This window comes from Pyxicephalus adspersus, chromosome 1 (assembly GCF_032062135.1).
Source record: "Pyxicephalus adspersus chromosome 1, UCB_Pads_2.0, whole genome shotgun sequence".
NCBI lineage: Eukaryota > Metazoa > Chordata > Amphibia > Anura > Pyxicephalidae > Pyxicephalus > Pyxicephalus adspersus.
The window spans coordinates 37,391,767-37,414,360 of record NC_092858.1 but is presented as its reverse complement, the minus strand read 5'-3'; the positions used below and the strand labels follow the sequence as shown (position 1 = coordinate 37,414,360).

At 39.4% G+C, this 22,594-nt stretch overlaps 1 protein-coding gene across 3 annotated transcripts; it reads right to left on the bottom strand.

Moving 5' to 3' along the window:
• Positions 1 to 588: 588 nt before the first annotated feature.
• On the bottom strand, positions 589 to 16,053 carry ATF1 (activating transcription factor 1). Of its 3 annotated transcripts, none has more exons than XM_072406813.1 (8): positions 15,759 to 16,053; positions 5,691 to 5,792; positions 5,246 to 5,371; positions 5,068 to 5,165; positions 4,282 to 4,403; positions 2,931 to 3,107; positions 2,670 to 2,829; positions 589 to 1,945 (listed from the first exon to the last, which is right to left on the bottom strand). In XM_072406813.1, exons 2-8 carry the CDS (start codon positions 5,784 to 5,786, stop codon positions 1,801 to 1,803), a joined length of 924 nt encoding a protein of 307 aa, XP_072262914.1. In that variant the 5' UTR covers positions 5,787 to 5,792; positions 15,759 to 16,053; the 3' UTR covers positions 589 to 1,800. The 3 variants fall into 3 exon arrangements, with proteins under 3 accessions (XP_072262914.1, XP_072262900.1, XP_072262906.1); XM_072406799.1 differs by lacking the exon at positions 15,759 to 16,053 and adding an exon at positions 7,307 to 14,004; XM_072406805.1 differs by lacking the exon at positions 15,759 to 16,053 and adding an exon at positions 7,307 to 13,988 and having other exon boundaries at positions 2,670 to 2,826.
• Between the last annotated feature and the right edge of the window lie 6,541 nt (positions 16,054 to 22,594).

Below are 22,594 nucleotides of genomic sequence, written 5' to 3'. Positions count from 1 at the left end.
TGCTCATGTCATCACAAAGTAATGCTTCAATATGTACAAGACTGAAATAAATTATCCTCCATGCCTATTTCAATACCCAGAGTTCAGCAATTTTTAGAGCAGCACCACTTAATCTTAAGTAGCTAAACCACATGAAAAATATCACAAGCAATACTCTAAGACAATTTGGAGTTACTAAACAAACATGATCAGCGCTGCAAACGTGTGCAATTACTACTACATATTACTTTTGCAGTTTAAACCACCGAGAACCATGTATTTATAAAGATAGATTGCAGTTTGTATGATTGAACTGCTAAACATGCGTGTGTTCTGGTTCTTACCGTGCTCTTTAAATGCCCCATCTCACTCATTAGGAGGCAGCTCCAACATAGGGAAGCCAAACCTTGCACTGATACAATGAGGATTGCCTCTGCACAGTATACAAGGCGTTATAGTATGTCAGTAGAGGCAAAGGAAGCTGCAGAAGCCTTCCATTAAATGGTAGAATGTCTAGATGATGACAATATTGTAAAGTTACTAGTTATTTTTTATGATTTTTTTTTCTTGTGTTGGTCTAAGTAATAAAAACGCTGAAGCACAAAGCAATTAAGTAAATAATCACACATTATTTATTTATAGAAATGTAAATCATACCTCGTAGCCAAAAACTGGAACAATTCAAAACCTTTGCTCTCTCCCACTCATTAACCAGCAACAGGTCAACAGAATTAATTAAAAGTCCTCTGGCTATTAAGTTAGGTGATGTAATAATTGTCAAAACTCCCCTTAAAACCCTGATGGATACTTCATAAAGTAAACACCACAAACATAATTACAATATTGCCCAGCAAAATGAGCAGTTACTGTAAAAGTAAGCCTTAACCTGGAACTGCAACTAACCAAAAGGAGGTAAAATATGTACATACAATTACATTTAAAAAAAAAACTGGAATAAAAAGGAAAGTGGAAGGAAAAAAAAAAACACTGTTACATGAGAAAAAGATGCTCCACTTTCTGGCAATCCTTTAACACATTAAAGCGAACCTATCATGTCAAATTGCATAATCTACCATTAGTACTAAAGCGGAGAAGAAGCTGAAATGCGGTGTATAGATACGGTGACATTAACATTTCATGAGGAACATCAGTTGTAAATATATCCCTTTAATTCACTGCCCATGAAATGCGAAGATTGCTAATTGATCTAGATTGCTAGATCCAGATGATCATTCAGAGACATGTGGAGTCTGCAATGGAGGATTTCTTAGCAGATATTTACTAGTGCACAACATGCCTACTGTGTTCTTAGTCTCACCAAATCACTCTTTTTTTTTTTTTATTTGACCAAATGATGCCAACTTCAAACAAATATGGAGAAATAAAAAAAAGTGACACTTTCTGCGATAGGTCCACTTTAAATAATTCTGCTATTACTATTAGAGGTAGGGCTGGTCATGGCTCCATCTGGTATACTAAACATCCCAGCATGCCACTGGCTCAGGCTTAATTCATAAAGCCAGATATCCATAGGTTGCTGAGCTTAATTATCATATGAGATATGTGTCCAACACATAATTCTTAAATTACTCTTCTCTAATGAACCACTGAAGTTCTTTTTAGAATATATATTCTTATTTTTACCTTTGACATTTAAATATTCCAGAATTAGCCCATGGTGGCCAATCTCAATACGCTGCCTCTTTAAAAGTTTGAAGGCTTAATAGAAAAAAGGCTTCATCTGTGGCCTCATGTAAAATTTTAGAAAATTTTGGTATAAAAGAAAAGCTTATCTAAAAGGTAGATAAACTAAAGAAAAGTTTAAACTGTTTTGTGACAGTACAAGTCTTTTAAAGTCTTTAGCTCTTCAATTAATGTTTTGTTTTGATTTTCAAGCACTGCAACTCTGTTCTCCAAGCATTTGACATATTCCTTCTTTTTCCTCCGGCATTCTCGGGCTGCCTCCCTACAAGTAAAGGACACACAAGTACATTTATGAGTACATTTATCATCAAATTGAATTAGAAACAAAACATGGCAAGAGAAAAACTGCAAATTGAATCTCATCTACAGAGATGGCTTCAGCATCCATGCATTTCTTACTAATATAAATGCACAGGACTGCTATTTCTTAAGTAATTTAGGACCCACCAACCTTTTCGGTTCGCCAAACTTTTCGGTTCTGTGGACCACTAAAATCACCGGCTCCTGACCGTGCATGCGCCATGAGCCGGGTGTCACTCAAAGTGGGAGAAACCTTCCCCAGAGTGAGGTCATTATGACATAAAACCCTATTTAATGTACAGCGCTGCGTAATATGTTGGCGCTATATAAATCCTGTTTAATAATAATAATAAATATTAACCCCACCCAATCTCCAATCGCAGCCTGCGATGGGAGAGTGGGCGGGTTATGTTCAGGGACACAGCTCGCCCACCGCCCTGAGCCTAGGTACTGCACAAGGGACATGGTGCGCAGCTCTGGCCGGTGCTCCTCCCCCCTAGCGGGGTCCTTTTACGGACCCCTCTCGGGAGTGCACCAGAGCTGCGGACCCCCAAAATTGTCTCGTGGACCACCAGTTGGCAACCGCGGTTTTATAGCATACAGCACTGCTGAAATTTTGTAAGAAAGGTTATTACATAAAAAAGGTATAGACATTGCACAGACAAGATCTTTGCTCATTTTCTTACCTGTTTTTCATTAATCTTATTTCCCGCTTTAGCTGTGGGTCATCTGTCTTTGGGGTTTGACAGGACAGCGTAACAGGGGAAGTCATGACCACTGTTTGTGGAAGGGAGGTGGTGGTTGATGTAGTCCGAATCTGGTAAGTCTGCATGTCTCCTGAAGCTGCTAAAAAACACAAAGATAAAGCATTATTGGGTAAAACATAAACCACACATTATTAACGTGACCAACCAGTTTCTGGGCCACAGAGACAGTGAATTACTTACTCTGTACAACCACCTGGTTGCTGGGAACAAGAATCTGTTGACCGTCTGATGTCTGGGCATATTGCAGTATTGTTGTACCACTCTGGTTACTGCCAGCATTGGACATCGACAAGGTCTGCAACCCTTGCACACCATCTGTCGCAGCAAGCTGGAAGGTTCCATTGGGAGCAATAGTTACTAAAAGATACAGAATGAAACTATTAAATTGGGTCACACAACAAAAAGTGACCATCTTTTAAAGCACAGTGATGACACACAAAATCTAACATTAGAACACATAGAAGGATGAATCAGTAACAGAATCACCAGCTAAAAGATTAGAATAGGAGGAAAGGTGCACTTTTACCCACAACTGAGGTTTAAATACACTTTATAAATATAAAATATAACACACAGCAGGTTTAGGCTGAAGGGAAACGTGTAAAAAAAAAAAAAAAAAAAAAACAGGAAATAGGCTGGGGAAAGTTGTATGGAACGTGAAGCAGATACATAAGTATAAAATTCCAATTTAATCAAACAGGTTTGAAAACGTGATTTTCATAACCGTCTCAATACATTTATACAATCACATGAAAAATCACATATGATATAATATCAAACCATATGATATAATCTTGTCCTCAACACAAATTGTAGATCAATCCCACATTTAACTTTAATTTCGCTGCTACATGTATGCTGTATTTGGTCTGCTCTTCATGTTCCTGGGTGGGGAATGAGCAGGGTGATTTTGGTGACCATAAATTCCGCTCATCTTTTGTCTTGGTAGTTACATGAATAATGGCCAAGATAATGAACACTATTGGCTATTGAAAAACAAAGTTGTCATCTTGCACACAATAACCTCTTACAGTCTATTAGTATGAAGAGGACAAGGCCTCCAGTTATCCTGTTGATGTAGAAAATGATGAGCACACCAACAAATTTTAACTGGCTTTTTTTCAATCTCATTAAAATTTGTGCTGGTCATTTTCTACATTTGAGATTTTACTGCTGCCTGTTAAAGAGGTTCAATGCTTTATAATGGTTCCTAATGACTATTGTCACCAGAAATAAAAATAATGAGCTATATGTAATACAGGACTTTTTTGGATGGGGGGACGGTTTCAGTGCCAGCTGTCCGAGAGGGGGCTTTTCTCACCTTGGAAAAATTTTTCCTATTTTCCTACTAGGTATATAAGAAATAAATGGAAATCTCCCCCAATAGGACACCAATAAAACAAAAATTCTCTCCATTTTATTATCTAAAGCCTAAACTTTTCAACCAACTCAACTCAAAATATGTGCTGGACAAAATAAATAAAATAAAAAAAAGTTATATTTTAATGATCATCTTTAGGTGAAATCTCACCATACTGTCCAGTGCTGGTTTGATATATAGTAGTGGCAGCAGACATTGGTGTAACAGTAGATGCTCCTGCTCCGTCTTCACGTTTTCCAGTGTCTTCAGAAGAGAGATCTTTTAATATTTGCCTAAGTAAACAAAAATCAATGAGACCTGCTATCAGAGCATCGTATATCAGTTAAATAGCTAATTTCCTAACCTATAATGTTACATGTAACTAGAAAAAATTAAAAAAAAAAAAAACCTCTACAGGGATGCCCTTAAGTTATTTACTCTGAGAAAAAAAAAAAGGTAAAGAAGCCGACGGATGCATAACTTATATTAGGCCAATTAAGTAACCTATTGTGGTTTCTTTAAATAAAAAAGACAGTTTTAGGAACGGTCCATAATAGGATGAAATCTCCAGTTACATAATACAGTTCTGCAAGGCATGCAGCTGCATTACCTTGACCAATAAAATGATAGAAATATAAATGCATGAGGTTTACCCAATACAGAATTGGACTAGCTGAAGCCAAATCACTTGCAGGCCTCGTAAATGTTCAAGAATCTACGTAGTGGGTGCCGCTGACCACCAAAATAATATATTGAAGCTGCGGGTATAGTAATTATAGCGTTTATTTCAAGGGATTCCTCATGTTTAAAGGGTTGAGAAACACTGGGACAATCAGTTGATTTGCTACCTAAAAGATCATGAACAGATTTTACATTTCTCATGCTGACAATGCTTTCAAATCTGAAAACCATCCTTTTGAATTTATCAGAATATAAAAGTTATGGGTTTAAACTTACCCATACGACAGCCGACGAGATAAAACGCGGGCCTTCCTGGGGGCATCAATACTATCAGATGAATCCTGTGAGTCCTCACTGTCTGATATTGAAGACGCCTACAAATTAGCATATATTTTATTGGTTATTGGTTATTCAAACAAAACACAGAAAAAGGGTATACATTAGAAACATTTACCGTTGATGGAGCAACCTGAGGAGAATGAATGACTGAGGACTGTGCTGACTGAATTACACCCTGAACATGGACTTGTTGATCCCCGGGAAGAACAACAGTCACGGGAGTTGTGCCTCTTAGAGACATCTGGAAAGTAAAGGTAGAAACCAATAAGACAATTCATAGTATAAAAGACAAAATTAGTTTATTGGGTATGAACAAAACCCTAGAAACATGGGGCAGAATCTGAGCACTACGGACAATTCCATGACTTGAACACATGGCTTAGCATTCTTACAATGTTAGCAAGGGTAAAACACTTCCCACAAGCAACACTAAGCTAATCAAAGAATAAAAGCTAAGGAATAAATACCAAAAGATGTTTGCATGTTGATTTTAGTCTTCCTGTAATACCAGTGGTGGTCATAAAAAAAAAAAAAAAAAAAAAAAAAAAAGTCACACGCACCTGTTGAGCAAGTTGGGCACCTTGGAAGGAAGCTGGGAAGGAAATGGTCTGGACGGTCTGTATATTACTGTTGTTCCTTTTAGAGACCTCTTCCATAATATACTGTAAAGTAAAGTAACTTCATTATACAATAGTTATGTTATGCAAACATTCTGATAATTACCTACATGATAGAATGGAAGTAATTATATTTTAAATATTGTATTCATATAGGAGAAAAAACAAACAAACTAGTCCTCAGTTAGAGATAAGCCTCCTGGAAACAAAAAGTATTCATATATCAGCAATTCCTCAGACAATCCTAGAACATCCAATTCTGCAATAAAAGTAAGCAGCCATTTTCATACACCATTTGTCCTCTTTACCAGCCTGTTCAATTGTGGAATCCCACAGCAACCCATCAGGACTTATCTAGCATTAGTATGACTTCAACAAACAGAATTCTGGTTTGTATCTTTGGGCACCTGGAGTATATCTAGAACCTTTTTTGGGGCAGAGTTTCCTTCACTTTGGGTGACAACAGAAAGTATGAGATTCTCCGACTAATTTTATCTTTGTTCGTGACACCAGCTTTTCCCCACTATATCCACATAGAACCCTTAATTTTAGCTGAGGTTGGAGTTTAGGAATGAATGTATCACCTGCACCTCTATATAATAAAAAGGGACATTTCTGCATTTGTTTTATACCTTCTTAACAGGCAGGATTATTTATTAAAGTGCACATTGCTGTAGTATCTAGGTGCTCAATGACATGGAAAAGCCTAAATGAAGAATGAAACCTGGGGGCACTGGGACATCCAATGGTTGTAGACAGAACAGTCATTCACATGTGTATATCACTGGGGAATCCTGCACTAGAAGGGGACAAGGGGGAAATGACCAGTCAGTGCAGAGCAACCCTCAACATTCATGCATGCACCTTATAGTTCCGAAAACTTCACAAGCCAGTTAGACAATACGTCTATAGATTAAATTTCATGTCTAAAAACGACGTCACTAACCAGCCTAGGTATCCAACCCTTATACTTCCCTTCAGGTTGGCTGCAAATACCCAGCACTTGGTTGCTTCTGTCTTAGCAAACAATCGCCAGAACCCAACACGGTCACCTGACTAGGTCAACCACCTTATCTATGGCACCAACCAACATGGAACTTACACATGTTTGGGAACCCAAAGAATGGGGAAACAAAGGGAATTATTAGGCCAAATTGTCAGTCTAAATTTTACCATATAAGCAACTTAAATGTCTATACGATACAATGGAATTTACTTGTCCAATTCCTGGACCTAATAATCTTACAGTCCCTCTCCTTCAGTTTCTGAAGTAATTCAGTCCGAAGAAAAGAAATTTCACACAGGTCACACAAAGAACCCAGTAGTGCAGACATTATGATACTGATTATTTATTCTTGCGGAAACTTTTGCTGCCACAGCATTTTTCTGTGCTTCAGGTCAATAGCTCGAGGTATTAAAACCAGAACATCCACATGACAGAAGTCAGCAATGGGAGTCTCTACTAGTTTTATTTTAAGACAAAATAAATAAAATAAAAGAAAGGCATTTAGGATTTGTGACATGAAAACAGAATGTCACATTGCAAACACAATATTTACCAGTTGGTTGTAGGATCCAATGCTTTTGTTATTTTCATCAGATTCATCACCCAGATCATGCAGCATGGGCTTTTGTAAAGGACCTCTACACTTTTGAGTCCGTAGCAATAAGTTAACTCTATAAGGGTAATTATTATTTATTTACAAACTATCCCCCATTGCTGGCCATATACTCTCAGCCCAGCTCCTTTACCCCACTACCTAACCTTTTATAAAGTATCCAGGGGCGGATTGGAAGGGAATGTCAAGTGTGTCATTGGAGTTTGTTAACATAACATGGCTGCTAACATCACATCCAAGATGGTGGCACCCAGCAGAAGTCTCAGGTCTTTCAGGTGTCTACAAAAAGAAGTCTTTTACAAGTAAACATGCAGAAAATGTTAAATAGACTTTTTTGTGAAGGTTGGCAATGGTAATCAATAGAACGCTTGTTCACGAATCGAGCATATCTTCCTGGTGCTTCTGGTTTTACAGAAACGTTCACATTCTTCTTTTACCAAGTACTTCCTTGTCACACCCAAACAAGACAAGGGGAGGACATTTTTGTGTTGTCATAAAAGTGAAATAATCTGTTTTTTTCTGAAGAAAAAATGTGAAATAATCTTTTTTTTCTGAAGAAATCTTAATAATTGTAACTAATACGAAGATTTGTTGGCATGGGGACTTTAACTTTAGGAACCATTTGGTAATCCTGTCTAGGCAGCCCCAGAGTAAAAGGAAAAAAAAAAAAAGGGAAAGCAGAAGGCAAAGGATTAGGAATCACGTGTAGGCACCCAGAGCTGATTTTTTCCCGTGGCTGCCATGTTTTTAAATTGCTATTGCAGCTATTTGTAAGAGTCATTTGAGGTGCAATTAGGTAAACTAAGGAACCCCAGGACACAGACGCATGTCTTCTGCGTTGCCTTGACTATGCACAATGGTTTAACTGTGGATGTCATTACAGGACACTGCATATGGAGGAGGAAAGTAAAGAATGTACAGAGAACAAACACTACAGAAGTTTCAGACGATGAACAATTGTTATCTCAAATCCTATAGGTAGAGATGGCAAAGATATAATCCATGGGTGGATTAATCCATCCATTTTTGTTTAACATGAATTTTATACTTCTCTAAGCATCTGTAAGTATCCATTGAATCAGAGATACTTCTGAGATCTATCAGATTTACTTAACTGATGCATTTGACCCACTTCAAAGGGATTTTGCATTTGCAAAGACTTGTACAGAAATGAAAAACCTAACTAAATTGAACAACAAAAGTCCACTGAAACTGAACCCCAACTGATTTGCTTCCAAAACTTAACAGCACACATCTCACTTTTTTTTGGGCCATATAAGAAACACTAATACATGCAATTCACAACTTAATCAGGACGTATATGACACTGCTTGATCTAGCCACCGTTTTCTAATGCAACACATACCCAGGAAAAGCTGAAACCTGTGGCTTCTCCTATACATCTGTTAAGCAACACTATTACCTGGCAGGGGCAGGATATTTAGAAAGGCTTTTCTCCAGAAATGGAAAGCACATCAATAAGGAACTAAAAGTGCCCAGCGTTATTATTTAGGTCAACTTATGCTTTTCACATCCAACAGCTTTCCTCACAGCTGGAAATACTTTGCCTTTATTTTTAGCCACTAGCAACACCAAATACCCCATATTGGCAAGTATGCATGTGTGGGATGGGAAAAAGTGATTCACATTACGTGAAAGAACTGATGGTTGATGACTGGCTTTTCAGGTACCCACTGCTGTCATACAGGAAAGGTTTGAGTCCTTGGATCTGAGCAAATTCCAGTTAGCACCTTGGAACAAAACCTCCTAACAGCTGAATGTAGCAGCAGAGAAGCAACAGGAAGGAGAATATGTAAAACTGAGCAGGTGAACTTGCATGGGTGAACTAACCTGCACTTTTGAGTAACCAACTGGATGTATTTGGTTGGTTACTGGAAGGTTGGGTCACAATACAGGGGACACCTACTGCATCCAGCTTCTTCCTACTCAACCTATAAATACTTCTGGACAGAATACGGATATGTGTAAAAATGTATGTAATAATTCTAAAACTATTCAAAGCTTTACTGTCCAGCGTTTCAAGCTATGGTGTAACCATTAAAAGAACAAAAAAGCTCTACAACTTGATTGAGTGTTAACCTCATATATTCACATCTAGCTATCTCTCTAGAAGCGGGAAGCCCTAACAATACAACTTTACCAAGAAATGTACCAAAATCACTCCTTAGCACAGAGTGCACATTATTAAATGCTACCATTACCATACATACAACTACCTGTGAGTTTTACAGTCAGTCTTGGTAACCTGATAATGGCCATCTTCTACTAGTGTTTAATATATTCTTGCTCAAAGGGATAATGGGAGGGAAGATATACCTTACACATTGTTTTATAGTTTATCTATAGCTTATCTTTCACTAAAGAACATTCAGAATATCCATGTTTAAGTCATCCTATTCATTACTTTCATGCATCGGAAACATTTTTCTGAACTGACATCAGGCTCTTGAGGCTGAATTTGTTCTATGGATAACTTATCAGCCATGCACAGATCATTAGAGGGAGGGGGTCTGACTGCAGAAGCAGTGGAGGATTGAATTACATTATATTTATCATGAGAGGCGTCTCCAATATAATAACAAGTTCTAGCTTGTTGTGTATTCCATAGCAAGATAAATAAAAATGAATGGGATATTTATTTTAGGTTACATGCCACATTGTTCTATATTTGATTTAACAAACACTTACTGCAATTTTTCCACATCTGCAAGCTGCTGGACCTAGATATCTGTCTTTATTGTATTATATGCATTAGATTGAACTGCTCTGATTAGCAGAGATGCAAATCTGTTCAGCAAAACGCTCATATATGTGGTGCAAGCATTCAACTCAGCATGCTCACCCCTGGACTCTACCATCAGCAATTACAGAAAAATAATTCTGCATCAAATACAGAGGACTACAAGGTGACACATTGATAAATTCTGTGCAACTTGAAATCCCAAGGTGAATTAAACAACATTACAAATGAATCAGAAAGATTTTAGCACCCTGGCATTTGCAGTGCTAGGTCCCAGATTCGAATCTCGACCAGGACACTATCTGCATGGAGTTTGCAGGTTCTCCCTGTGTTTGCGTGGGTTTCCTCGGGGTACTGCGGTTTCCTCCCACATCCCAAAAGCGTCCAGTTAGGTTCATAGGTCCCCCCACCAAATATAAAAATTGACTGCAAAAAAAAAAAAAACATTAGTATGGTAGGGACATTAGATTGCGAGTCCCTTAGAGGGAAAGCTAGAGACATGACTATGGACTTTGTACAGTGCTGCGTAATATGTCGGAGCTATATACTGTATATTAATAATAAATCTGGCTCCGTGGTTTCTTAAGTATACTTAAGGTGAAGCTAGCATGTTTTTTTAGGTATAGACTCTTGGCTCTATTTAAAACATGCACTGGGTCTGGTTTCACTGTGAATCCTGAGAAACTATTTGCATGAGGTAACAAGCTGACAAGAAATAAGGAAAATTCTGAAAGCTTTTCAAACCTAACCATGAGGCTGAACTGTGAATACACTGATCCCCTGTGTTTATTTGCTTTTTTCTGTTTCTGGGTTTTTAAAGAAAGAAAAAAAAAATAGAGAACCCCGACGTATAAACTGTAGTCCTAAATACCTCTGTGCAATGAGTGCTTTTTGGAGTGAAACCCTCACAAATATATATAATCTGTGGCAAAATGAAACACCCCACAAAAAAGCAATGTTTACTACTTCAGATAATACTACACTTACCAACTCTGTACCTCAATACCTGACTACTAAAGCCACTTACATCTTTACACAATATATGAGTGGTAAGGCTACGTGGACACTGTAAGGAGCTGAGGAATTTTGTGGATTCTTGTAGTTAAATATTTTTGAAATCCGATCAGATCAATAGGAAATCGCCTTAACAGACACGTCAGATGATTCTCGTTTCAGGGCAAGTATCAGAAGAGAATCTGACATGCGAACAGGGGCCGTCTGACAACTTCAACCGTAATGCAAGTGAAGGGGGAGAAAGCGCAGCAGAATGTCACACGCTCATGCCCCCCTCTACATTGAGCAGAATAACGCTGTATGTATAACACTCGTTCATGTATCTTTCAGTCTTTAGTAATTGGAAAGGGTTGTGAAAGATTTTAAGATAAAAATCCAACATGTGTACATAGCTTAAGTTTATAGTGCAGTTACGGCTTCCTTCAAATTGTGACCTGTAGCATCTCACCCACCGCATCCCATGGATATGATATATATGGAGCTGTACTTCTGCCTTATGAGGTAGATCTGGAAGTAGGATTGTTTTCTTCCTGTACAGATGCTGGGCAATCATAAACCACTGATTTATTTGGTTAGAGAAAATATCATCGGGCTCTACATATATAGCAGGGAATCTGACATTCCCTCACACTTCCTGGTGGCGAATCTTTCAGGTCCATGCGTTTCAAAGGCAGCAATGGATTGGCAGCAATTATAAATTCATTACCTAGTTGCACCTTTTGACACCAGACAAGTATCTGAGTTCTTAAAATTACATGTAGTGTCCATCTGCCCAATCCATCACAAATCAGATTGAACATGTGAGGCAGTCTGCAGGCAACAACTCACTGAATTTATTACTGACATTGATGAATGAGGTTCCTCGCAGCAAGAGCAGGGAGTCTACAATGGGCTTTCTTGCAAACAGATCTTCTGCATTACAAACAGAGAGAAGATTTCAAATCCCAAAAATAGGAGCAAGGTTGACTGCTGTGCTATGGCAATGGCTAGATAAAAAAAAGTGCTGGGGCCCTGCATAGGTAGTCTACAAACCAGTGTGGAATTTATAGTTTTAAGTGCATCTAAAAGAACAAAAATTATTATACTGCAGTTTGAGTCCTTGTGTAGTGCATTGATATATTAATATTAAATAATTGGATTTATTTTTCCAGACTTTTCCATTCTTTGTTTCTCCATTGATGACAAAGATGGAAAATTACTAATTTAGACTACAGAAGTCTCTCTACCTTCCGTAGTTAAGAACAACCCAACTGGGCAAGGCCGATAATATTGCTTTAAATTTTCAAGCAGCAAAGGAAGAGTGCACAGGAAGTTACAAACTCAGGGAACTTCTGGCAGGATCAACAGGTATGTATTAAAAAGATTTCAGAGCTGTATATTCATCTGACTAAATATAGAACATACGAGTTGATCACTGCAAGCAGCTACATAAATTATTCTCAATGGTGACTGTAGTTGGTCCTCTATCCATGTGAAACAAGCAGCTGACCTATGCATTCTCACCTCTGCATTTTTCATGTGGCACAGCTGCAGTGTCATTTAACCCTATGCAAGATGTCATCTTCTATAGCTGGGTGCAGAAAGCAGGATTTTGTTTTAGAGTTCATCTAAACTCAGAAACAAAAATGTCATTACTGCAGCTTACAGACATAAGATATTGTGGCTGCATTTGCTATTCTTCCAGTAACCTTTTCATTCCTCAGGGAACAACAAATATATTGTTTCATAACTGGACTACCAAAACCCAGCCCTCCACAACACCTAGAAGGATGAGGTTCTGTATATAATAACAGTAGTCCCCAGCCTTTCTGACAGCAGGGCCTGGTAACATAGAATAAAATGTTGCCGCAGCCCAGTACATGTACAGTGTACACCGCTCTGCTATTCCCAGCAGCTCGGCCTCCTGTCAGCACACTAGCTGAGAATAGCAGAGTAGTGTAAGAGAGCCGGTGTGCTGTCAGGTAGCAGAGCTGCTGGGAATGGAGAGAAGTGTAAGCCTTACATACATTGCTCTGCCATTCTCAGCAGCTCCCGTGCAAGCAGTGTGAAGAGAGCTGCCCAGGCTCCCGCTGGTTGCACTCCGCTGACACACTGTCATTAGCTTTAGAGCACCACTGCCAGCGCTCTCGCCTCCTGTCATTTGCAGCGCCCAACTCACCAGCCACGGAGCAGCACCAATTCACGGCCAGGGAGTTGGGGCCCACTGTATTAAGGGATAGATAGTAATAGGAGAAGGGAATTCTTAGGGTTTACATAACCCTTTAATGCACCTCTTTTCCTTTTATCATGCTGACTTGGCAGAAGCTCTGACAGTGGAAAGCACTGGAAGAATTACATCATACAAAATGAGATTACAGAATAGATTTCTCTTTCAGGCTTCACCCTAAAAACACTCCCCACATACTGGGACAAAATCCAGACTTCTCTACATAGATATACCGGTCACAGGAAATGGACATCACAAACATTCAATTCTACATCCATACAAGATTGTTTTCAGTATATTAGGACTGTGTGATGCTATTTTAGGTATAATAAATCTGAAGATGTCACATGACGATCGGCAGATCACAAAGGCAGCATCCTGTATCTGTCTGTGCATTCAGTTTTCATATTAGTAATACACTGACAACCTAAACATTTCACTCGGGCAGAGAACTAAAAACATTTATGCAGCACGGTGGATGAGGTTAGCACTCTGGCCTTTGCAGTGCTAGGTCCCAGGTTTGAATCTCGGCCAGGACACTATCTGCATGGAGATTGCAGGTTCTTCCCATGTTTGTGTGGGTTTCCTCCCACATTCCAAAAACATGCAGTTGGGTTAACTGGCTTTCCCTCAAAAAAAATATATAAAATAAATTGACTTTATACTGTGGTATTGACATATGACTTTGTTATGGACATTAGATTGTAAGCCCCACCAAGGGACAATTAGTGCCATGACTATGAAATTTGTAAAGTGCTGGGTAATGTTGGCGCTATATAAATACTGTGTAATAATAATAATTTAATATTTCTTAGTTCAGCGTGAATGTGAACAAGCTGAAAAACACTCCAGGTTCTTATCTCCTCTCCAGGGACCCCATTCCCTTCTTGAAATTCCTGAGTGTGCTCATACCAGTAATACTTGTCTATACCAAGGAATCTAAGTATAACCAAAGTGTAACTAACCCAAGAAATAGTACAATATGAATGTTATTTTTCCCTGTCTATGGATTACCTGGCTGACTAATCTAAACTTCATCCATTTCCATGATATGGGCAGGATTTTTTAATCATACTTCTTGTTTAGGGTGACAACACTGCTCTTCACTGCCTGCCTGCAGCTACCATGTTGTCACCCAGTACTTTGGGGCTACAAGTGTATATGTTTTGGTTGGGAATTCACTTATTTAATACAGCAAGAATCAGCAAGACAACTCCCACAGCAGAAGCAGCGACAAATGTGTTTGTCATTCCTAAAATGCAGCATGCATGGCCATGCCAATAGGTGCCCTGCCCCAAATAGAAATCATGTTGTATTGTGCACAGTAATGGAATCTTCAGCAAAAGTTAGATTGGCATTCTCTAAAAAAAATTTGATTAGAAGAATAAGGTCCATTGATGTATGAATACTAAGCTGGGTTTATTTGTATTTTATTGTAGTGAGCAAACCTTGGGACTTCTTTTGTTGTTGACTGATATGTAATGCAGTTGTGCTACAATTAAAAATTGATGGGATAAATGATGGCCCTTAGACAGCTTGATAAACGCAAACAATGTTCCCAGCAATGCTTGTGTTATTACATTTTGCAGCCCCCCTACCCTGAATACAAAATGCTCAAGGTAAGCAAAGCAAAACAAAATACTGTCCTTCCGGTACATTCACCTAATTAAGGCTGCAGTCACTAGTCTGTCCTGCAGGATCACAATACTGTAAGAATAAACACTGGAACACGAGATATATGTATGGTGTAGCTTAGGGACATTACTAACACCTACAATAAGTAATCAGGGTAAGGAGGCGTTTTTTGTTTTTTTTTTACAAATGTTAATACTTTTAATAGCTTTTTTTTTTTTTTTTTTTTTTTTAACAATTGAGGAGTCAAAGGGGCTGCAGGGGAAGCAGACTTTACACCTAATGCATGGCCTAATTTAAAGAGAACCTGTTCTCTGCCCATTGACAAAGGCAATAGCTGGCCCTACACACAAAGCACATCTTTAGGGTAGGTTCACACCTACATTATGATGGAACCATTCAGCCAGGCAAGTTGCCAGCTGCTCACTCACTGCTGGTTTTTAAATACCCAGCGTCTACACATCAGAGTGAGTAGTACCCCTCACTGCCACCCCTATTCATTTCCCATGGGGCTAAAGCTACAGAAAGCATCTCCCTGCAGTGGTAAATGCACCACAAGTTCATGGCCAGCAAAGCCTTCGACTAACCTGTACCTATAGTTCCTTGATTGAATCTGCCCCCCACCCACCACACAGACATACAATGCATATAACTCCCCTCCCCCCTTACATATACAATGCATATAACTGCCCCCGGGTGCAGCGGGCGGTGTGCGGGTCCTGCAGGCGGCCAGGTGTTGTCCCCGCTCCTCCTCCGCCCAGGCTGTTTGCTTTAATTACCTGCGTCCTGTGAACTCACAGCTCAGGGATCCCTCCAGCCAATCACCGGGGTGAACGTCTCGGGTCCCCCGGGGAGCCGCCTCCTGTCCGGATACCGTCACAGGAAGACGCGCTCACGCACAACCGAGCAGCCGCCACAGTCAGCAGGGCCGACTCCACACGGGACAGAGCGCCCTCATCAGCGTAGGGGGGACACACACCGCGACGTCCGGTAGGCCTCTGCCTGACGTCAGCGTAACCGGTGACGTCACTACCATGGTGACGTGCTGCTAGAGAAAGGCGGGAGTAAGTTCCTCTTCCGCTTAGGTATTGCCTGCAGGAGTGGGGGATGGGCAATACTGCTGTGAGGACCGAGCGTTCTCCCTCCCCCCTCCGTCTTAATAATGGTACAGTCCCAGGTACAGCTAAAGTCAGCGGAGCTATGTTTGTAGTGGAGGGGGAGTCCATTTTCCAGGAAGGGGGGGTGGGTCATGACTTGCAGACTAGCTGCGTAGTCAGGGTGACATCATACATTTCTACCTCACGCTGCGGGAATAACAGCTGCCTGTGAGTCACCATGCAGCTTAACCCCTGTGTGTCCTTCCATAGAGGAACAGGCGGGCTGACATTTCTAGTGTCAGGAATTATTCAGAATTAATAAAGTATTCATTACATGCATGTTTGAAAAAATAATTTATTCATTTCAAACTTGCCCACCCATCTGTTGTCTTTTCAAACCGTCACTATTTCCCATCAATACATATTCCCCCTCCTATTGTGTGTAAATTCCCCCACCTACTAGATTGTAAGCTCTTGGGGGCAGAGTCCTCTCCTCCTGTATCACTGTCTGTATTAGTCTGTCATTTGCAACCCCTATTTAATGTACAGCGCTGCGTAATATGTTGGCGCTATTTAAACAAAGTTGTTTATTATTAAACATATTAATAATGTTCCTCCAAGGAATTCAGTTCTGACCCCCCTGAAAATGCATCCGATCCGAGTGGCATAAAGCAAACCATTCCATCTGGAGCCCCGATTGCTGCATGCATGGCCCAGAGCAATGCCCAGGGTGAAGCCAGAGTATCAGCATGGCAGCCAGGCATATGGTATTTTCAGGAGCCATGGCATCCTCCAGGTTTGTATGTAGCCAAGTGACAAGAACAGGTCACACCTGGCATCCTGGTACCCCCAATACCGCTGTATTATTACCTTATAGGTCTGGGGAGCCTCAACATTAAATTGTATTTATATAGTGCCAACATTACACAGCGCTGTACAATAATATTTGTTACAGATCTATACTGATACAGGAGGAGGAGGAGAGAACGCTGACCAGAAGAGCTTGTATTCTAAGAGGTTCAGAACATAGAGCCAGGCTGCTGTGAGGAGGGGGAAAACCTGCAAAAGGTCAGATTATTATTATTGGAATGAGAATAAAGCTAGGTACACACTTCCAACAATTAGCATTAAAAAACAAACGATTACGACTGAGCAACGATTATACTTGAACAATCGTATTGTGCACAATTCTGTACATGCTGTAATGATACGATTGTTCAAATAAAATCCACCAATAGTGTAAAAACTCTTGGTACGGTCGTTTGAACGATGCAGGAAGTGCAATGTAGAGGAGAAAGTGTATTGCAGAAACATGCACGATCACTGAACGACTGTACACACGATAGATAGTGAACGATCGTCGGACAATCAGATCCGCCATGCCAGTCAATCATTTCCAACGACAATCCTCGTTCATCGGTATCGTTGAACACTTTTTTTAGAAAGATTTTTGTTCAATCGGTCATTAATTGTTCGTTTCTAATGATAAATATTGGACATGTGTAGGCAGCTTTAGTCTTAATCTGATTGTTTATGTTGTATTTTAGGTTTTACAATATTAAAAAGGAAGATAACAATATTCCTGTGGATCATATGAATCCGAGGGGTACAGAGGAAGTCTGGGAGTTTATAACTTACTACTAGAATCATGTCAGGAAATAGCCAACAACGACACATTGCATGTTACTGATTATTATAATTAAAGTGTCACTAAGTAAAAAATATAAAAAGGGGAAACCATATTTGTTTAATGTACCCATGTTACATTCCTTCCTGATGTTTGTTCAATAAGCCCCTAAAAGTATCTTATATCCTTTGCAGAGAAGTGCTCAACCCTAGTACCTGTGGTTACATTTCATGCTCTGCTCAAAATTTCCTCATTTGTAGCCACCACATTGTAGACAGCTGAGACTACAAGTGTAACACCTCCATCCATAATACACAATGCAAAGAACCATGGGAAATGTAGGAAGCTGATTTTGTAGCCCATCTGCTGCCCTCTAGTGTTCAGCCATTAATACGGAAAACCACCAGCAGCCTCCATGCAGATTAACTGAATAAAATAACATTTAAATGTATATATTTCCTACATATAATTGCATGCTCTGAACAGGTATTCCAGTCCAGGATGAATGGACTACTTTCCAAAATTCTGCACTTCTTGGTTTTGCTTCTAAAACAGCATTTTTTGATGATACCCTACAAGGTTTCTATTAGATTAAGGTCTAGGGCGGGGGGGGCACACTATTTTGGCTTGCAAGCTACTTTTAAAATGACCAAGTCAAAATGATCTGCCAACAATAAAAACTTGGACCTAATAACTCCTGTGCGTGGTAGAGTTTATTTTAAAAGGCAGGGCTTTGCGATCTACTTGCGTGGTCTTTGCAATCTACTGGTAGATCACGATCCATCTGTTGGGCACCCCTGGTCCAGGAATTGGGCTGGCCACTCCATCACATCAATCTTGGTCGGGAACAAAGACGTTTCTGGTTTACTGGTGTGTTTAGGGTCATTGCCTTGTTGAAACACCTATTTTAAGGGCATTTCCTCCTCTGCATAAAGCAACATGACCTCTTCAAGTATTTCATGTATTTAAACTGATTCATGATCCCTGGTATGTAATAAATAGGTCCAACACCATAGTATGAGAAATGTTCCCATATCATAATGCTTGCACCCCTGCTTCACTGTCTTCACGATGTACTGTGGCTTGAATTCAGTGTTTGGGGGTCGTCTAACAAACTGTCTGAGGCCCTGAAACCCAAGAAGAGCAATCTTGCTTTCTACACTCCACAAAATATTGCATCATTTCTCTTTGAGCCAGTCAATAAGTTCTTTGGCAAACTGTAACCTCTTCAGCACATGTCTTTTCTTCATCATTGAGACTTTGCAGGGGCTTTTTGCCAATAGCTTGGCTTCGTTTAGCCATCTTCTAATTGTAACAGTACTCACAGGTAACTTTAGTCCTCCTTTGATATTCCTGGAGCTGATCTTTAGCTGAGTCTTTGCCATTTTGGCTAATATTCTATCCATTTACATAGTAGTTTCGTTTTCCTCCACGTTTTTCAGGTTATTGTTGCCATTTCAAAGCATTTAAGAATATTTTAATTGAGCAGCCTATCATTCCCTTCACTTTTCCCCCTCTCCATTCAACCTTTTACTCCAAGTACACTGTTCTTTGATCAATGTCTGGAATGACCCATTTTTTCAGAGATAAATGCACTATAACCAGCATGTACAACATTTGCTGCCTTCCTTCCTTTAAATATTGTCATCTGTTTTTTTTCACAGAATGCATAATCTCACTATTAGAACTCCACATTGCTATTATTTTGAATTTTAAATTCAATTACACAGAATCAGCAACATGCGTGTCATGTCTGTGGGTTTTTCTATTAGTCTACTACACCTAAATATAATTTCTACCAAAAAACAGTGATTGCTCAGGCTGGTGATGTGTGACTGCTATTATTCTAAACGCACTGTTTCCTATTAAAGTGTACCTAAACTCAGAATGGTTACTTTACATGAAAGGGTAAAGTAAAAATTTTGTTTTTTTTTTGTTTTTTTTTTTTGTGCAACAACCTTTTTTGTAAAAAAAAAAAAATAAAGTACTGCAGTTCAATTTAATTCAGTTCGATTCAAAGGGCAGAGCCTCCCGGGATACCTAAGTTGCGCATCCTGAGGTACGTTGCTGAGGTAAAAAGGCGGGGGTTCAAAGTGACATTATATAAGGCCAATGTGCCCCTATATCGAAATGTTGTATTTTATTAGGTGGATTCTCCAATGTTTTAAACTTTTAATGCTGAACTCCTGAAAAATTATTTCTAAATTTTCCCAACCTTAGCTATTTTTTTTTCTTTGATCTTTAAACATGCCGCAAGGTCATCATCATCAATATCACAGTGTAGGTATATCCAGCCCCTATCATCAAGTAGACCAACATCAAATTATTTAATGCTCTGACCACCTCAATAAACCTGTGTTTTGGATTTGGTACCTTTTGCCGACTCCAGTCCGAGTTTTGTGTATATAAAACTGCACAACAACAATTTTGCTACTGGGAAAAACAAGTGATTTACATGATATTGAGTGTGCTGATTCCAAATCTGAATCTCAGAATTTGCCTATCATGTACAGATTTTAAGTTATAAGCGTGCTATAACTGTTCAAATGGTCAGTAATTGGGTAATGTATTTTTACATGGGAACATTATAACAGTTGCAGCTACCATTATGCCTGCTGCCTCCTCAGCTGAATCACGTCCCCTGGTGGCATGCATGTTCCAGCAATGGCTGGGCGTGTCTGGACAAGTCGGTAAACTGACGTCAGAAATAGGCATATAAGGCGAGATGGACCAAGGGCTTGTCTCTAGTGCAAAAAAATCTTATTGGATAGTACAGCTAGGCCATAGTGAGTCTGTTTTGAGCTAAAGATGAGTAGGCACAGCTGTGTCAATAAACTGGACAATTTTTGCTACATTTGTGGCAAATATACCCGTGGGATCAATGCAAGAACCTAACCAAGAGGGTGAGATTTGCTTACAAATATTACTTTGAATGTGAAATATGAGATCAGGATAAAAATTGGGCACCTCATATCTGCTGTCAGGTGTGTTACGTTGGCCTAATACAATGGTTGAATGGGAAAAGGAATAAAATGTCTTTTGCTGTGCCTATGGTTTGGCATGAGCCAAAAGACCATCACACTGCTACTTCTGTATGAGGAAAATTGCTGGGTTTTCGAAGAAAACTAAGTAAAAAATCATCTATCCTGGTTGTGAATCTGCTCTGAAGCCAGTGCCAGTCCCCCCTACATCTGTTGTTACTGACAGTGACATGTCGCATGAGGAACAGAAGGATGATGTCGATGTTAATGAATGGTATGAACAATTTGAAGAGGGTAAGCCACATTTTATAAGCCAATCAGATTTAGATGATCTAGTAAGAGACCTGTCTTTGTCAAAAAAGAAGTCTGAACTGTTAGCCTCCAGAAAAAAGGAGTGGAATTTGCTACAAAAAGGAATGATAACTTCACACTTTCGTGATCATCACACAAAGTTTGCAGGTTGTTACAAGCTGGAAAACAACATTTGCTTCTGTACCAATGTGAGTGGTCTGATGATGGAGTTAGGTTGCGAATACATACCAGAGCAGTGGTGATTGCAGAGTTGTGCATAGCTGTATTGCTGCATAAAGGTAATGAAAAACCTTCTGTTCCTCTTGCTCATGCCGAGGGAATGAAAGAGACATACAAATCCATGGAGTTCATTTTGAAATTGATTAACTATTCAGAACACAAGTGGAACGTTTGTGGTGACCTGATCCATTACAAAGTGAAAGAATGGCCACCCAGACCTGAACAGGCCAGTACAACATGAAACATAAATCACTCATTGATCCACAGAAAGTTTATCTTCTGCTACTTCCTATTAAAATTGGATTCATGAAAAACGTTATTGCAATGGATCGTGATGGTATGGGTTTTCAGGATCTGAAGGACAAGTTTGGAAAAGTAATAACAGATGCTAAACTTAAAGCAGGCATTTTTGTTGGTCCCCAAATCGGCAATTTAATGTGTGATGCCACATTTAGAGACAAACTCAACCTCATTGAACTTGCTGCTTGGGATTCATTTCAGCTAGTTGCTCAAAATTTTCTGGTCAACCAGCTAGCTGAAAACCATGCTGAACTCGTGAACAACATGCTAACAGCATACCATCAACTTGGCTGACGAATGTCACTTAAAATTCATTTCTTACATTCCCATCTGGGCTTTTTCCCACAAAATTTGGGTGATGTGAGTGATGAACAAAGGGAGAGGTTCCACCTGGACATTTTTGTTATGGAAACAAGATATCAAGGGTGATACAACGCCAACATGATGGGCGACTACTGCTGGTTACTGCAACGGGAGACAGTGGAGAGCCACAAATGCAAAAGCTAGTGCCTGAAACACTTCTGAAGTGAACATGTGTGTTGAACAGTGACACAGGTGAACTATGTGTAACTGTATAAGTTGTTGCAACATAAAACTACTTTTTCGTAATGTCATGGAACTATGAGGCAAAAGTTAGTTATGTATAGAGATTACATAGTAACTACGGAACGAAAAAATGTAGTTAATCGTGTCTATTCGCATAAAGATTGATTTAGTATAGGGCACATGGAATAGACCATGTAGCAGAAAATGTTTATTTTTTTGTGATGCAGTGTAATCATTCTATGAATGCAGAGGAAAGATGAGGGAAAACTCTGGAGTCTTTTCAGTCAAATATATACAGTGGCTTCAGAAAGTATTTACACTGCCTTCACTTTTTTCAAGATTGTTATGTTGCAGCCTGAATTAATCATTTCAATTCTTTTATTTCTCATTAATCTACACTCAGTGCCCTATAATGACAAAGTGAAATCACAATTTTAGACAATTTTGTACATTTATTAAAAAGAAAACACTTAAATATCACATTTACCAAAGTATTCAGACCTTTCAAACAACGCTTGAAATTTAGGTCAGGT

Bases quoted from the DNA above. Each gene is read 5' to 3' on its own strand.
- ATF1 (XM_072406799.1), bottom strand. From the start codon at position 7,372: ATGCTGCATGATCTGGGTGATGAATCTGATGAAAATAACAAAAGCATT. The intron at 5,372-5,690 runs GTGCGTGTGACT...TTTACTTTCCAG, and splicing joins GTGCCCAACTTGCTCAACAG to ATGTCTCTAAGAGGCACAAC. The intron at 2,830-2,930 runs GTAAGTAATTCA...TGTGTTTTTTAG, and splicing joins CAACCAGGTGGTTGTACAGA to CAGCTTCAGGAGACATGCAG.